The sequence below is a fragment of the Leopardus geoffroyi genome, chromosome E2, assembly GCF_018350155.1.
Source record: "Leopardus geoffroyi isolate Oge1 chromosome E2, O.geoffroyi_Oge1_pat1.0, whole genome shotgun sequence".
In the NCBI taxonomy this organism is placed as follows: domain Eukaryota; kingdom Metazoa; phylum Chordata; class Mammalia; order Carnivora; family Felidae; genus Leopardus; species Leopardus geoffroyi.
The window spans coordinates 2,996,494-3,012,697 of NC_059335.1; the positions used below are offsets into that span (position 1 = coordinate 2,996,494).

The window sequence follows — 16,204 nt, forward strand, 5'->3', positions numbered from 1 at the left end:
CGGATGGGCATGAGCACTGGTCACAGCACGGCAGCACCGCCGCCTGTCAAGTGCACCCGCCATCGTCTCAGGAACCCTCACCTGCTCATCCACAGCTCACCCAGCCCTGCACGACCCCTGACCCCCACGTGGGGTCCACTGGCCACAAGCATGTGTGAAGCACCCACACCCAAAAACCTCATTAAGCTCTCCAGCCCCGAGTGGGCTGCCGCCCACGGGGACTCAGGCACCCCCCACGCCCCAACACGGCTGCCCACCGGAACTGAAGCCTCCGGAACCGACACTTCTGAGACACACCGGCTCTCAGCTGCCCCAAGGGGCAACAAAGAGGCCCGGAGCCCTGGGTCCCTTGGGGGAGGAGGTTGTGTGAACCACGGATGGGAACTTGGGGGAGTGACACCCATGAGAATTGCCATTTATTCCCGAAGTTGCCAAAATTATCACCAAGGATTCACCAAGGGGTGCGCATAGGGACGAGGAGGCTCAAACACTGATTGAGGGGCCAGTCAGGAGTTGGGAGGGAGAGGAATGGGTGGGGGACCCCCAGCTGTCCCTCCCCTTTCTAATGCCACAGGAAAGGGGTCCTCCTCCGGCCAGCACCCCTCCCCATCCCCCATGTCACGTCCAGTTTCTCTCCGGGGAGGTGGGGTGGGGGACATGGAAGAGGGTGTAGTGTGAGTGGGCCCCAGGAGGGGAGGGTGCTGGGGTGGGGGCAGGGGTCCCCCGCTTCACATGCACTCACAACACTGGTCTCCCAGGGAGCAGAAATGGGGGAAGCCGGGCCAGGCCAAATCCCCCTCCCTCCTGGATTATAGGAGGAAGGGGTTAGTGTTGGGGGCTGGGGGGCCTGGGGGCATCATGGGGGGCAGGCCAGGGCCCCCACCAAGGGGAGAGATGTATGTCGGTGGTGCTCCGGGGACCGGGGGCACAGGGCTGAGCCGGAGCTGGTTCAGGGTGAGCGTCGCAGGGGGCGCGGGCTGGAAGGGGTTGGTGATGGAGGGGCCGGTGGTCGGGGCTCCTACAGGGAGAGAAGAGAAGAGGAGACAGCAGAGCAGAGTCAGGGGCCTGCCCGGGTAGGAGGTCAGCGGGTGGGATCCGTCCGGGAGGCTGGCACTCACCGCTTGGCAGGAAGGGGTTGGAGGCCTTGGCTCCTGGCGGCGTGGGGCCCGGCCGGCTCACCAGTGAGTCGAGGTCCACGAGGGCTGCATTAGGCCCCAGGAATGACTCTGGCGTCTTCCGCGTGGGCGGCGGCGGGGTGGGGGCAACCGCCGGCGGGGGGCTCCCCACAGCCTCGGCCAGAGAGCCTCCGACCCCACTCATGTCGAACGCCCCGGGACTGCGTGCGGGTACCTCTCCAGCGAGCAGCTCCAGCTCCCCTACAAGGAGCCAGAGAGGGGTCAGGGGAGGGCGGGCAGCGGGGGCCTCAAACTGGGAGGCCCAGCCCAGCGCCAAGCCAGGGGGACCCACTCAGGGAACTCCGGCAGACGGTCTCCAGGGCAGAAAACTACCAAGGGACGTTCACGCAATCCCACAAAACCCCACTGGCTCCAGCGTCCGTCCCCAACAGAAACATCACGGTGGAGAAGCACAATGGCCCCACAGACGGGAGAGCATCTGTGAGCCTGACTGCTTGTTTCTGAGATCTGAGAATCCCCCCTGCTGCTGGGAAACGCACGAAATCGGCAGGGAGAGAGGAAAAACAGACCCGGGAAGGTAGCAAACCACGGACGGACAGGGGACTGGACAATAACCTCAGGAGGCCCAAGGGGAGGGAGGGATCCCTGGTGCCCGGCCTGCCCAGTCAGTCCCAAGAATTCCTGCTTCTGCTTCCCGGGTCCGCTTCAGGCCACTGGCGCAGGGAGACGCATCGGCGCCTCCTGGGGACAGGCTCAGTGCCCTCCCAACACCTCGCACAGACGGCATGTTCTCCAGACACAAGCCAGTCCAGTCCGTGCCGGGAAGGGAGGGACACAAGAGCCAGGACGCCCAAACGCAAGGTGCTCCGAAGACGGGACGCCAGGTGGGGAAGCCGCTGGGCGCTGAGGCACCGGCGGGCAGGCCAGGGGGGCGGGCCCCCGCAGTCACCACACTGCTGGTAATGCAGGACACAGCCGGCCGGGCCCCCAGAAACACCAGAGGAACATTCCAGGGACACAGAAGTCAGAGTTCGGAATCTAGGGAAGCTGCAAAAACATAGCTCCTTATGCTAGCTACTTCTGCAGCTCTTCTGAGTGTGAAATTATTCAAAACCAAGATCAAACTTTCTTTTGAAGACGTTCAGGATCAGTTATAACCGCAATGAGAGGGTCTGGGTGCCGGCCAACCCAGCCCAGAGGGTGGCTCACCCGTGCTGCTCCCGGAGGTCGGCAGGGCCGAACGCAGGCGGTCAAAGTCCGAGAACTCGTCTGGCTCCGCGTCAAACCCGACGGCTGTGGGGGTCCAGGATGCCCACTCAGCTCCCCATGGGGACCCACCTCCCACTCCCCAGCCCCTGGCACTCCAGAGACCAGACACCCCCAAGCTCCCCCGCACACCCGCCACACCCTTGGGCCCCGTCAGCCTGACCCCAGCACCCACCCAGTACCTGTGGTGCCATTGGTGCTGGGCTTGGCAGGTGACCCTCCCCAGGGGTCTGAGAAGGCCGGGGCTGGAGCCCAGGGATCAGAGGCTGGGGGTCCGCCTACCGGAGCCCCACCTGAGTGAGGAAGGAGGCATGTATGCGGCTGCTGGGTGGAGGGTTTACCTCTGAGAACCTGTGCCCACTCCCTCCAGCCTCACTCCTAGGCCCGCACCTCCCCAAAGCCTCGCCCTGCCCTGCCGCATCCTGGGACGCAGCTGGGCACCCCAGCGTGGGCCCACCCCCAGCCTTTCCCGCCTCGTCCCCACGAATGAGCCATGGCTACACACGCTGCGGGGCCTCTGCCCACGCATCCCTCCTCGTCCGTGAGGCCTCTGGGAAGCCCCCAAAGAGCTCCCCAGCTGGGTAAGGCGGTATGGCTCACCCAGACGTGCCCAAACCCCATGGCTCCCTTGAGACCCCCCAGGGCGTCCAGCCCCGTCCCAGCCCTCCTGCACCCAGCCTCACCAGCCACCCGCCCTGGTTCCACTGCAGCAACCTCTCTACCCCGCGCCCCTTGGCACCCTGCCACGGTCCTGAAGGCTCCCTCACGCCCGCTCCTCTGGGCTGTTCTATCTGACCCCCACAGCCACCCACTGTACTGCATCTGTCCCAATCCCTAAGACATGCCCGGGATCACACACTGGATGTGGGGCCAGAGCAGGCAGGCAGCCAGCACTCACCATCAGAGCTCCCCCATGGGTCAGGCGTGGGCCCCTCTCCAGCTGCAGGGGCCTGGGTCCCACCCCAAGGGTCAACCGGGGGCCCTGCAGGGGCAGCAGGCCTCCAAGGGTCCCCGGAGGCTGGTGTAGGGGCCGGACCACCCCAGGGATCAGCAGCTGGAGGGACGGGGGCCCCTCCCCAAGGGTCCGAGGTGGGGGCAGTCATGGGTGCCGCCTGGGGGCCTCCCCAGGGGTCCGTGGCTGGTGGTGGAGCCGGGGCCGTGAAGACGTCAGCAAGATCCATAAGGGAGGACTGCAGGGTACAGAGGAAAGAAAGCACATGAGGCCCGAGCAGGCTGGGCCAGGGGACCCCAGGGGTCCGGGAGGAGGGCCCTGGGCAGGGGTGGGGGGGAACGGCCGCAGAGCAAAAGAGAAGCAAGAGCCAGGTGCTGTGGCCATGAGACCGAAGAAGGCAGTCTCCCCATCTCCCACCCACTACACCCCTGCTGTCCGCCACCCCCCACCACTCAGCCCTCCCCAGTTCCCGCCAGAACAAGGAAAGTGACTAGAGCCCAGAGGAGCTCACCCCAGCCCTGCCCATGGGAGGCCCACTGGGGTCACCCACTGAGTGTCAGGTGATTATGGGTCACCCTGAACAGTCCTGGCCTCAAGCCCAGCACACGTCCCAAGTCACCTGGAGCATGCTCCAGGCTTCCAGTGCTGTGTGTGTGTGTGTGTGTGTGTGAGTGTGCGCACGCTCTCACAGGCGCTCACCCATAGCCCTGGAAGCCTGGAGCACCTGTGAGCATGCACACGTGCACACACACACACACACACACACGCACACGCACTCTCACACGATGACCCTGTGTCCCAAGAGCACACGCCTCTCTGGACAAGGAGGTGCCCCACCTCCCACAGGACAGCGGGCACACGCAGGCCTGGAGCCCCCTCCCTCCAGGCTCTCGAGAGGTGGGGCATCAGGGAGGCCCTCCGGCTGAGGCTAGCCCAAGCAGGCTCCTCTATCCAGTGCCCTGTTGTGGCTGCGGGGCCAGCCCTCCACCTGCCCATCAGGAAGGCGGCTACCCTCCCAGGCCACCATCCTTGAGGCCGGTCCCACAGTGAAGACGCTCGGGACAGCAACCCGAGTGAGGCCACGGAACGAGGCCGGCTTGGATGCCCGGCCACGCGAGGGACCCTGGCCTCAATGTGCACGACCACGCCTCGTTCACCCGTGAGGCCAAGAGAGGTGGGATGAAGAGCACAAGCTGAACTGCCAGCAAACATCACATCTGCACTGGGGGACTGGGGCCCCCGGAGGCCAGGGACCAGCCCTGTGTCGCTCGCCCGCTGACCCTCAGTGTCCCGGGCGCAGGCGGATGCTCAGGAGGTGCCTGGGCACACGTGCGCCACCCCCTTCCTGCCCGATCAGACCGGTGCTCTCACTGTATCTCGCTCTGGTCTCGCTCAGCTACAGGCACCGACCGGCACTCGAAACATCTCCGTGGCGGGGTCGCACTCGAGCGCCCTCCAGCCCCCACATGTCTCCACGAGAAAACGGTTCCCTGCAGCCACAGCCACAGCCGCCTAGGGCCCCGCCCAAGGCCCCGGGCGCCTGAGGGCAGGACGGCCTCCCAGGCTCACCTCCTCCTGGCCACCAGTCTCCCTCCTGCTCTCCTCTATGGCCATCTGAAGCCTCAGGTCGTCCCCACGGCGGATCCGCTCTTCCTGTTTTGGTCATGGAGGCAGGCGACAAGGGAGGGTCAGAATACGAGCGGCATGGCTGCCCCCCACCCCCGACCCGACAAAGGTGACTGAAAATTAAAATGGGATGTGGACGATGTGGGAGGGGAGGATGGGGAGGCGCGTGAGGTCTGGGCTGGGGACATGGGCCTGGCCAGGCACTGCTCTGACAGGCTCGGGAAGCGGAGGCCAGGCGTCGGACTCTGCAGTGTCTGCTGCGCTGGGTGGAGGTGACCAAGGCCTGGGCTGTGGCAGAGGGGACGGAGTGGCCACAAGGCATCTGCTTCCCATGCTGCGACTGCACCGTCGGAGGACCCACCTGACACGTGTGTACGGCAGGGGCAGGGCTGCTGCGGGGTGGGCAAGGGGGTGCAAGGAGTCGGGGACCTGAGGAGGGTCTGAGGGGAGCCCTAGGGAGGGGAGGGGGCTCTTCTGACCTTGTCGTGTTCCTCACGGCTCAAACTAAGGGCCAGCTGGAGCTGGACGTCGTCCTCAGGGCCGCAGGATGGGGGCTGGGGGAGAGAGAGCGTGAGGGGTCCAGGGCAGGACACGAGGTGGGGGGTGGGAGAGAAAGAGAAGGAGGGAAGGAGAGAGAGGAACAGAGAGACGGAGAGTGTGAGGGGTCCAGGGCAGGACACAAGGTTGGGGGCGGGAGAGATAAAGAAGGAGGGAAGGAGGGAGAGGAGGAGGAAAGGAGAGAGAGAGAGAGGAGGAGGAGAGAGACGGAGAGAGTGTGAAGGTTCCAGGGCAGGACATGAGGTGGGGTGGTGGGAGAGAGAGAGAACGAGGGAAGGAGAGAGAGAGAAGCAGGGAAGGAGAGAGAAAAGGAGGGAAAGAGAGAGAGAGAGAGAGAGAGAAAAGAGAGACGGAAAGAGAGGAAGAAAGAGACAGAGACAGTGTGAGGGGTCCAGGGCAGGACATGAGGTGGGGGTGGGAGAGATAAAGAAGGAGGGAAAGAGACTGAGAAAAGGAGGGAAGGAGAGAGAAAAGGAGGCGGGGGGCGGGGGGAGAGAGAGAGAGAGGAAGAAAGAGACGGAAAGAGTGTGAGGGGTCCAGGGCAGGACACGAGGTGGGGGGCGGGAGAGAGAAAGGAGGAGGGAAGGAGAGAGAGGAGGAGGGAAGGGGGGAGAGAGAGAAGGAGAAAAGGAAAGGAAACAGAAACAGAGCCAGGACGGACAGAACCAAAGGCACAGACACGGTCACCCAAACCGGTGAGGGACGGGCAGAGACCGAGCAGAAAGACTAGCAGGGAAGGAGCCACTCAGGACAAACACCCGAGTAAAGGGGACGAAAGTGGTCAGGACGAGGACACAGGAAGACCAGGTGGGAGGGCCAGCAGAGAGAGGGCTGGGGGTGGGGAGAGAGAGGGCACAGGCCCTCAGGAGGTGGGGGGGCAGGGGCTGAGGCATGAGATGGGATGAGAACAGAAGTCAAACCCCCAGAGTCAAACTGGTGCGCCCGGCCGGGCCCAGTACCTGGTCGGCCTCCTCCTTGCTCATGGCCAAGGCCAGCTGGAGCTGGAGCTCCTCCTCCCCGCTGCTCTGTGGCCATGCCTGCTCCGCCTCAGGTGGGGGCCCTGAGCCCACGGCTGCTGAGGACGCTGCGGTGGGGAGGGGCAGTGAGACCCGGCTGGACAAAGAGAAGGGACCACACAGCCCAGGCGGTGGGGGGGGAAGGCTTCCTTTCCCAGGGGGCAGACTGTGAGCCGGGTTTGTCCAGCCCCCCTCCACCCCCCCCCCCCCCAGGGAGAACAGGGAATAAGGAGCGGGGCGGGGTGGGGGGGGGGGGAGCCAAGGAAGGACAGCCCCGTGGGCCCAAGAACAAAAGCCAGCAGCAGAGGGAGGACGTGCAGGAGCCTCAGAGCCCACGACCTTGGTTCCCGAGCTGCATGCCCGGGGTCTGCTCAGAGCCCCAGGGCACACCGGTCTCCAGGCCCACATGCTCCCATGGGTCCAGGGCTGCGTGGCTGGGTCCAGCTGGGTGTCGGGGTAAGAAGAGAACCTGCACCCTCGGCCCCCACCCCCACCGCGGGTGTGGCTGAGACAAGACGTGACCCGGAAGGGGGTGACTACCCGGAAGGAGGCACAGACAGGGTGCAGGGCCTAATGCTGAGCCAGGGGAAGCGCCCACCTGCCTGCTGCTCGCAGCTGGCCTCTCACTGTCGGCAGGCCCCCCAGAGTGCCTGCCGTCCCTGACCTCAGACCTCCGGCAACCCCCTCCAGGTCACTCCTCTCCGTCTTCAGCACTGCCCGCTCTCAGGCAGGGGCACACCTGGGCCCTCAGGCGGCCCTCGGTTAGTATTTGCAGGCGAACAGGGTACCTCTCAGCTCTAGGGTCCCACAGCGAGAGGGAAGGGACACAGGAGGGCAGAGGAGGCTCACGGCCTGTCACCCCTCAGATGAGGACACAGAAAGGATGGCACGGGGCGGGGAGAGCCCAGCGGCTGGGCACGGGGTGCCTGGCAACGACAGGAAGCTTCAAGACGGAGGGGGGTGGGCCGGGAGGGAGCAGTGAGGGTGCAGAGGCGCGGGGGGCTCCCGAGGCAGGCCTCACCCGTGGCGGTCTGCGCCAGCTTCTCCTTGGTCTTGAGTGCGTGGGCGCGCTCCTCCCGCAGCCGGTCCTCGTCACGGAGCAGGGCCACCAGCTGCTTGGCCTTCTCACGCACGTTCACGCCCTGGTCCTTGCCGTCACGGTCCACGTACTGGAAGTCCTTGAGCGTCTGCACCGCGTACATGTTCTCCTTGCACTGCTGGGACACGCGCTCCGAGCCGGTCTTGATGAGGTACTCCATCAGCGTCATGGCCTTCGGGGCGGGGGGCACACTGGTCACGCACACGGCGGCCAGGATCCCAGTCCCGGCGCCAACCCTCACGTCAGCCGCACACGGACAGACACGCGCGGCCACGTGCAGCCACTTGGAGGGACCCCACAGACACCAGTGAGCACGCGAGGCGGGCGTCCCCGACAGGCACATCCACGGAGGATGTGGTCCACAGGAGATTCGGGGTGCCGGGGCTGGGAGACTCTCGGTGGACACGGGATCCGTGTGCAGGTGATGAAGATACTCCGCGCCCAGGCGGTGGTGGTGGTCGCCCAACCCCGGGCCGGTGCTCTGTGCCACTGAACCGCACACTTTACAAGGGTGAACCGCACGGCACGGGGTCAGTAAAAATCCAGAAACGGGGAAAAGGCAGGTATGGTCGCTGCAGCCCCTCCTAGGTTTCCCCGAGCCAAGCAGACCCCACTCTATTTCTCTGAAACCACAAAAATACGCCTGTTAAGTCACGTGTGCTCGGACGGCCAGACTGGTTTCTCTCCCGTCCTGTCCGTCTGGAACGTGTGTCATTACCGCCCGTGCAGAGAGCTTCATGCCTCTGCAGACAAGGAAGCGACTTGCTCCTCAAGGTGGGAGGGAGGGAGGGAGGGAGGTACCGGGCCCGCGGGCCTGTTGAGGCAGGGCTCTCTGCAGGGCACTCGTGCACTGGGACAGCAGGAACAAAGGGACAGGGAGAAGGAAACACGCCGTGACAGCTTCTGCGTTTAAGAGGTAAGAACAAATTCTCTTTCCAACAAGTTAAAACAAAACGGGGGAAGAGACTCCGGTCATCGGACGACAGGGCACCTTATGGTTTGCAGGGGACTCCGGGGGCTTCCCGGAGCCCCTGAAGGTCACCCAGACCACTGCGAAGCAACAGAGAGAGGACCTTCTGCTTCGGCTGAGCTGTCTGAAGAGCTACGCGATTTGCCAGGGAACCCCCGCTGTGGGGACCTGACGTCTCCCCAACCTTCCTGGGGAGCCAAACCTGAATCTCACAGGCTTCCTGAAGGTGTGTGAACGGTATTTACGCCAGTAATCAGAGGTTAGTCTTTAACCAGCCCTCGAGGTGTTTACGCATCACAGTAGGAGGAACAGGGTGGAAAGCAGGCTCCCAAGGTCCTGGGCCAGCCGTGCTCTGGAATTCAGCTTTCCCGGGTTCAGACCAGAAAGGCCACACGACACAGAAAACAGGATCTCCCAGCAGAAGGTCCCACCAACAGTCAAGCTACCCGAGGCCCACGGATGGCAGACAGACCACCTGCCCTCAGCCTGGGATGGGACTTGCACCCAACAACTCACAAAAACTCGTTTTCAAAGCTCTGGAGATGCAGTTGAATGGCCTGTGAACCCAGAAAGAATCCAAACACCCCACGGGTAACACGCATACATGTGAAGCACAGCGGGCCCGTGGTGCGGGAGCAGCACACGCACAGCAACGTAACGTAAACACGTAAGCGGATGCCGCACACACCAACCTCCCAGATGCGGCCGTGAGCAACATACGCAGGTGCAAAGAACCAGGAGCATGGGTCCGTGGAAAGTTCTAGAACAAATGTGGCAGACAGAAGGCAGGACAGGATGCTGCTGGGGGAGGCGGGGACATCCTCTCTCTCTCTCCATCGGGATGGTGGCTACACAGGTGTGCGTACACGTGAGCACTAACCAGGCTGCACGCTCGTGACGCGTGTCACAACAGAAAACGTGAACGTATTCTTAAAAGTAAGCAACTGGACAGCCCAATAGTCCCTGCTAATTTTTGAAACAGCTTGCTCCTGGATCCCCCAGGACACCAGAACACGCATCAAAGAGCCACACAGGGCACCTGGGTGCTCAGTTGGTTGAGCGTCTGACTCTTGGCTTCACCTCAGATCATCACCTCGCGGTTTGTGGGTGCGAGCCCCGTGTCGGGCTCTGCACTGACAGCATGGAGCCTGCTTGGGATTCTCTTCCCCCCCCCTCTCTGCTCCTCCTCCCCTGCCTGTGCACATGCGCATGCATTCTTGGGCTCTCTCTCTCTCAAAATAAATAAACTTAAATAAAAAAATCATTGTTTACAAAAGTAAAAAAAAACCAAAAAAAACAGGAATCCACAAAGAACTTCTCAAAGGGCCAGGTGCTAGATAACCCAGCTTTTCAGGCCACATGGCCCCCGTGCTATAGGGGAAGCAGCCGCAGATGAGCGGGCCTGGCCACGACGGATAGAGCTTCACCCACCAACACAGGTGGCTGGCCAGATTCAACCTCTGGCCCATAGTTTGTTGAACTCTTGTTTTAAAAGATAAAAAATGAGAGGCACCTGGGTAGTTCAGTCGGTTAAACGTCCAACTTCAGCTTAGGTCACAATCTTGCAGTTTGTGGGTTCAAGCCCCACGTTAGGCTCTGTGCTGACAGCTCAGAGCCCGAAGCCTGCTTCAGATTCTGTGTCTCCCTCTCTCTCTGCCCCTCCCATGCTCGCCCTCTCTCTCATAAACATTAAAAAATAAGTAAACATTTAAAAGATAAAAATTGCGGGGCGCCTGGGTGGCGCAGTCGGTTAAGCGTCCGACTTCAGCCCGGGTCACGATCTCAAGGTCCGTGGGTTCGAGCCCCGCGTCGGGCTCTGGGCTGATGGCTCGGAGCCTGAAGCCTGTTTCCGATTCTGTGTCTCCCTCTCTCTCTGCCCCTCCCCCGTTCATGCTCTGTCTCTCTCTGTCCCAAAAATAAATAAACGTTGAAAAAAAAAAAAAAAATTTAAAAAAAATTTAAAAAAAAAAAAAAAGATAAAAATTGAGACCCTGCATTCCTCGGAGCAGGGAGGTGACACAACCCAGTCAAGAGAACAGGTTCCAAGGCTCCCCTCCCACCCCTTGCCCCCGGGTGGCCCCGAGCCTCTTTGTGCCTCAGTTTCCTCACCTAAAAAGTGGGCACAGGAAAAGTACTTCGTGGTTCTCTGCCTACAGCAGTGTTTCTCCGGCTGCACTTGGTCCATGAGCCCCGGTGAGCTTCCCTTGCAGTTTCAAGAGGCCCTCCAAATCCCATCCCCTCCCTTCACCTCCACACAAGGGCTCACCCAGACCCCCCACCCCTTCCCCGATTCTCAGCTAGACAAACGCCACCCAGTCCTTCACAACAAACCACCAAATATCGGACCCCAACATGGGGTCCGTGGGATTGAGGCCCCAGTCCGGGTTTGTCAGGGTGGGTGTGAGAAAGAACACAGCATTTCCAGGTCTGAGAAACGAGGGAGCACCGTGCCCTGGGGCACAGCGCAGGTCCCAGCCGGAGTCCATGAGACCGGGGACCTCGGCCGCCTCATCCACCACCACAGACACAGCAGGCCCTTGGCCAACGGTCCCCAAACAAACGTCAACAAGAGGACTTGCCTGAACCTCGCTCTCCGGCTCCCACCCCAGCAGCCGGACCCTCACACGCAAGAACGTCCACAGGCCGCTCTGAGCCCCACTGCCGGGAGTGGGGGCCGGCCGCCCGCGCCAGCCTGTGCCCACCGCCGCTTCTTGGCCCAAGGGGAAGATGCCAGGCCCCAGACCAGTAAGCTGAAAAACCGCTCACGGGCACTCCCCAAAGACACGTTCCCTTTGGCCAAAGCCTCCAATCTGTCTGTTCGCTGGGTGAGGACGCGCACATCCGCCGCCAGGAACCAGTCAACAGACCACTTCTGTGGTGGGCACTGTGTCCACGTTTCTCAACGTGACACCTGCGTGTGTCCTTCCGCCCAAAAGTTCCAGTTCTAGAAAATGGTGAACATACAAGGGGATTCGCGGCAGTCTTGTTCGCAAAAGCAAAACGTCGCAGATCACTTAACGATCCATCACCAGGTAGCACTTGTTGAAAAAGTAAAAAAAGGAAGAAAATAAAGTAACGAACCTTTTATATCCTAAAGAGGAATGGCCTCTGAGATGTGGCTTCACCTTCCTTTTTAAAACTGGGGTACGAGTGCTCGCTTCGGCAGCACATATACTAAAACTGGGGTACGATTTACACTTGCTACAACCCACTGTCCTCCACTGCAGTCCTGAGCCCTGATAATTGCACACGGCCACGTATCCAGCGCTGCAGTGGTACTGCGCCTCCATGGCCCCCCCAAACTCCCTGGTGCCAGGGGACATGCGCACACAGATTGTTCCGGAGGAAAAACAGAAGCGGGGGACACCAGCTGCCTCTGAGAGGGACCTGGGCTCTGGGCACGCAGAGGGACGCACACCGTGCACCTGCTTAGGCCTTCTGTGCGGATGAATCTTGCAACTGTGCCACGTTTTCAAGAAGTTTAAACCCTATGACTCAAAACTCCTAAGACCCTTACCCGTTTGCTGCCTTCGTTAGGTGAAAAGGAGGGCGGGAGGGAGAGAGGTTCACATAAACACCCAGAACTCCAAGTCCTCGGGCACACCCCCACCGGAACCCCGCGCACACGCCCGCCCGCCCTGGAGCACGCGTGCATGTGAGGGCCGGGCTGCAGGCCCGGGCACTGACCTTGTAGACATGCCGCCAGTTCTTGCCATGGTCATTGAGCCGCTTCCAGATCATGCTCATGATCTCGGAGAAGGCGACAACGTTGTAGGTGAGGTCAGCGATCTCAGACATGAGGGAGCTGGATGGGCCCCAGGGGTCGTTGCTCGTGGCTTCTCGGACCTTGATCTCGGCCTCCGAATAGTTGTGGACTATGTTCTTCATCTGGCGCCGCAGCGACGAGGTCGACATGGCGGCGGGTGATGGTGAGGGTGGTGGGCCCCCCGGGATGTGGCGAGACAGGGGCGACTGGAGGAAAAGACAGCAGCAGGGGCTGGGGGTCACCGCATCTGAGGAAGAAAGGCCCTTTAGAAACACAATTGGGACCTGGGGCTGTCCAGCCTGCGGCTCCGCCCTCGTGGCCCCCCACCCCCACCCCCACCCCGGAGTCAAGGATGAGGTCCTAACCATAGCCTAGAAGGCTCTGGCCCTCGTTAACCCCCATCTTAGTCACCCGGTCCGTCTTTCAGTTCCTCAAACGTGCCCAGCTCCTTCCTGCTTGGGGGCCCTGCTCAGTGAGGCAGGGTGTGCAGTGATGGATCACAGATGGGACCCGCAGCTCGGTACTTCCGAGCCCGCTGCCCTGGGTGGGCCAGGAACTTCCACACCTGTTTTCTCCCCTGTAGGGTGGGGTTTTGTTCCACAACCCAGGGGGCTAAGAACCCGGCGTGTGGGCAGTGCACCATAAACGTGGGTGGTGTCACGAGATGGTCATCCTGCTCTTCCTCAGCACCCAGGTCACTCCTTGTCACCCCCAGGGCTCTGCTTAAGCTTCCCAGATGTTACACACCCAAATGCCACAGTCGTGGTTCCCTAGGGGCCCCATCAGTATTTTATACCCGTGGGTCTGATTCTGTGGCTGAGGCCAACCCAATAGCCCCATGGGGACAGAGACCACGTCTCTGGGGACAGCCGTCCCGGAAGAGCCATTCAATAAACAGCTAGGAAGAAGGGAAGGAGGGAGGGCTGGAGTGGAAGGGGCAGAACCTGTGGCAGAAACAAGGACACACAGGGAGACCACTAAAGGGAATGGAGCAAGAGGCAGGGAACGCCAGGGGGACAGGCGTACCAAGGGTGGGGGGGGTGGCGGGAGGCTCGGGGAAGAGAGATAAGGATGAGCCCGGCTGCCCACTGGGTCTGAGCCGCATGCCAGGTGCTCGCTGACCAAGAGATGCCCATTATTTCAACACCACCAGCATGGCTTTCGGAGGCCAAACAATTCAGCCCAGGTCACACACTAAGCGCAGCAGCACAGACTCAACCTCTGGCTGCTTGGACACCAAAACCTACACTTTTAAACTAACCCGTGTTGAGAGCAAGATGCCGGGAAGGAACAGAAGGGCGGGAACCAGGTGGAAGGTGACTATCACAGCAAGCGGTGGCACGAGCCTTACGCCGTGCTAGGCATTCTTCTCCATGCTTTACACACAGTGACTCAATTAATCCTCCCAACTCCGTGATTCTCAGCACCTCACGGGGGGAGGAAACTGAGGCACAGGAAGAGAGACTCCCCTGCCCTGCGACACAGGCCTCACCCTGGCTGCAGAGCAGACTGAGCACCTCGGTCCACATCCACTCCAATAAGCCCTCCCACAACCTACCTACGTCCTGGGACGGCCGGCTGGCCCCAGCTTTGAATTCCAGCTGGAGAGCCCAGGCACAGGGAGGCAGATGTGAGGCGGTCAGGGGGCCCAGCAGGCCAGCTGGATGCACCAGGACAAAGAGCTGATGTGACCAGCACAGAAGAGACAGAGGGAAGGGAACAAGACCAACAAGAAGAGAAAGACGCACAAAGAAACCCAGGCAGAGACAGTACTCAGAGACCGAATCACAACCAGAGACAGTGAGGCGAGACAACGAAGAGAAAGGATCAAGGCCCTAGAAGGAAAAGAAAGAGACAGCGACCCAGCACTACAAACTCATCAGAGAAACAAAAACTAACGTGTGAAACAAAGAACAAGTAACTTGGGCCCAAATCCTGGCCATGAGCTACCAGCAGAACAACCTCCTTGAGACTCAGTTTGCTCAACTCTGAAAAGAAGGAAAGAATTCCTACCCGGCAGGCTTGCTGATTAAATAAGATGGGTACATAAAGTGCTTGGCGCCCTGCCCACAGATAGTAGGGGCTCAGTAACGCTGCCTGCTATTATCAGAGAAAAAGAACATTTCCAAAAGGCCAGTAAAGGAAAACGCACTACTTTAACGCCGGGTAATTACACTAAGCTGTGTTAGAAAAAACAGTCCACCAAAGTGCACACATGCTGCTCAGAATGAGAGCAAGTTTTTCAACACAAACGGACTCACAAAGAGAAGTATTAGATCGAGTGGAGAACGAACGATATGGCAAAACCCTCAAGGAGTACTCAAATGACTGATGTCAAACATGTGCTGCGCGGAGCTGAAAACCTGTAAGAGCGAAATGCAGGGGTCCCAGCAGTTGACTGCGGGGCGAGCTGCTTCACGCTACCGCCTCCGGGAACACGCACAGCGACGCCAGGATGCAGGAACTGTGAACAACCCTAACTTTAAACACTAGGAAGCGGAGGTTTGGAAATGAAAAAAGTCACCTGATAACCAGTACAGGCTGGCCAAGGAGTGGGCCTCGATTCTACAGCCCGGCTCTTGACCTCCCACCCCTCTGGAGACTCCAGGACCTGGGGGAGGGGGCAGATTCCAGACCAAGCAGCAGACGTGCAGAGGGACCCTCGGGGTTGGGGATGTGCGCGAGGACGATGAATGGGAAAACGGAGGGGAGGAAGATGCACAGAGACGGGGACTAGGGTCACCGGGAACTGCAGACACGGAGGCCCAGAGGAGGCAGAGGGGAAAGGGAGAGAGAGAGGGAGAGGGAGGGAGGGAGAGGGAGAGGGAGAGGGAGAGGGAGAGGGAGAGGGAGAGGGAGGGAGAGAGGGAGAGAGAGAGAGAGAGAGACAGCGGCACGACCACCAATCCTGAACACCACACACCGACACTGACAGGGGTCGACACACGGGGACCGGCGCCCAGTGGAAGCGCCACAGCGGACGCGGTCAGCGCCGAGGCCCGGGCGGAGGCCGGCGGGATACGGACCAACACAGACACCGCGGGGTGGAAAGGCGCGGGCGCCGACACACAAAGGCCGCGGTGATGAGCCAGGGGCCGCACGCGACGGACGCCCGAGCGCCCCCGTACCGCCGTACCCCGGCCCGCGCTCACCTCGGCCTCTCACGCCGGGCTCCGGGGGGTCATCGCGGGCAGCCCCCTGCCCCGCTTGGCCTCGGTGTCGCGGGGCGCGCGCCTGGCCGCGGGCGGCGGACACGGAGGCGCACTCGGGCGCACGCGCGAACGCACGGAGGGCCGCACGCCGACGGCCCCGCCGCCCCGGCGCCCGGGAGGGGCGCAGAGAGCCGGGCGGGGGAGGGGAGCCGCCGAGCGGACGGGAAGCAACCGGAGGCGACGGACCGGAAGCGGAAGTGGCGGCGCGCCCCGCCCTCCGCACCGCATTTGGCCCCGGCGACTCGGTCCGCAGGGAGCCTGCGCAGTCGCCGCTTCCGCGGCCCCGCCCGCCCTTCTACGTCACTTCCGGCGCGCGAGCGCCGTGGCCAGACGCGGCTGCGAGGCCTTGGAGACGCCCTTGAAAGAGTGGAGGCCTCAGAGAGGCCCGGCCAGCAAACTCGGCCGAGGGAGGTGGGGGAGGCGAGGAAGGGGCCGCGCCGTGCCGGGCCCGCGAGGCCACACCCCCGGCACCCCGCGGTGCTCTAGGCGCCCCCTCTCCTTGCCCAGCGGGCGCACACGCAGAGCCCCGCCCCAGAGCGCCTGCCCCGGGCAACCGGCCACGCAGGCGGGGGTGTGCCCTGCAGGGCGCGCCAAGGGCGCCGG

The 16,204-nt window shown here is 61.9% G+C and overlaps 1 protein-coding gene across 2 annotated transcripts; it reads right to left on the minus strand.

The window, feature by feature from the left end:
• Nucleotides 1–399: 399 nt before the first annotated feature.
• On the minus strand, nucleotides 400–16,124 carry EPN1 (epsin 1). 2 transcript variants are annotated; one of them, XM_045441387.1, is made up of 11 exons: nucleotides 15,542–16,124; nucleotides 12,311–12,636; nucleotides 7,576–7,825; nucleotides 6,498–6,622; nucleotides 5,460–5,534; nucleotides 4,924–5,007; nucleotides 3,301–3,592; nucleotides 2,585–2,695; nucleotides 2,346–2,429; nucleotides 1,119–1,376; nucleotides 400–1,018 (listed from the first exon to the last, which is right to left on the minus strand). In XM_045441387.1, exons 2-11 carry the CDS (start codon nucleotides 12,536–12,538, stop codon nucleotides 810–812), a joined length of 1,716 nt encoding a protein of 571 aa, XP_045297343.1. In that variant the 5' UTR covers nucleotides 12,539–12,636; nucleotides 15,542–16,124; the 3' UTR covers nucleotides 400–809. The 2 variants fall into 2 exon arrangements, with proteins under 2 accessions (XP_045297343.1, XP_045297344.1); XM_045441388.1 differs by lacking the exon at nucleotides 5,460–5,534 and having other exon boundaries at nucleotides 15,542–15,832.
• Between the last annotated feature and the right edge of the window lie 80 nt (nucleotides 16,125–16,204).

Excerpts from the sequence above, each read along its gene's own strand:
- EPN1 (XM_045441387.1), bottom strand. The coding sequence starts at position 12,538 with ATGTCGACCTCGTCGCTGCGGCGCCAGATGAAGAACATAGTCCACAAC. Across the intron at positions 3,593-4,923 it reads AGACTGGTGGCCAGGAGGAG|TCCTCCCTTATGGATCTTGC; the intron begins GTGAGCCTGGGA and ends TGTACCCTGCAG. Across the intron at positions 1,019-1,118 it reads CAACCCCTTCCTGCCAAGCG|GAGCCCCGACCACCGGCCCC; the intron begins GTGAGTGCCAGC and ends CTCTCCCTGTAG.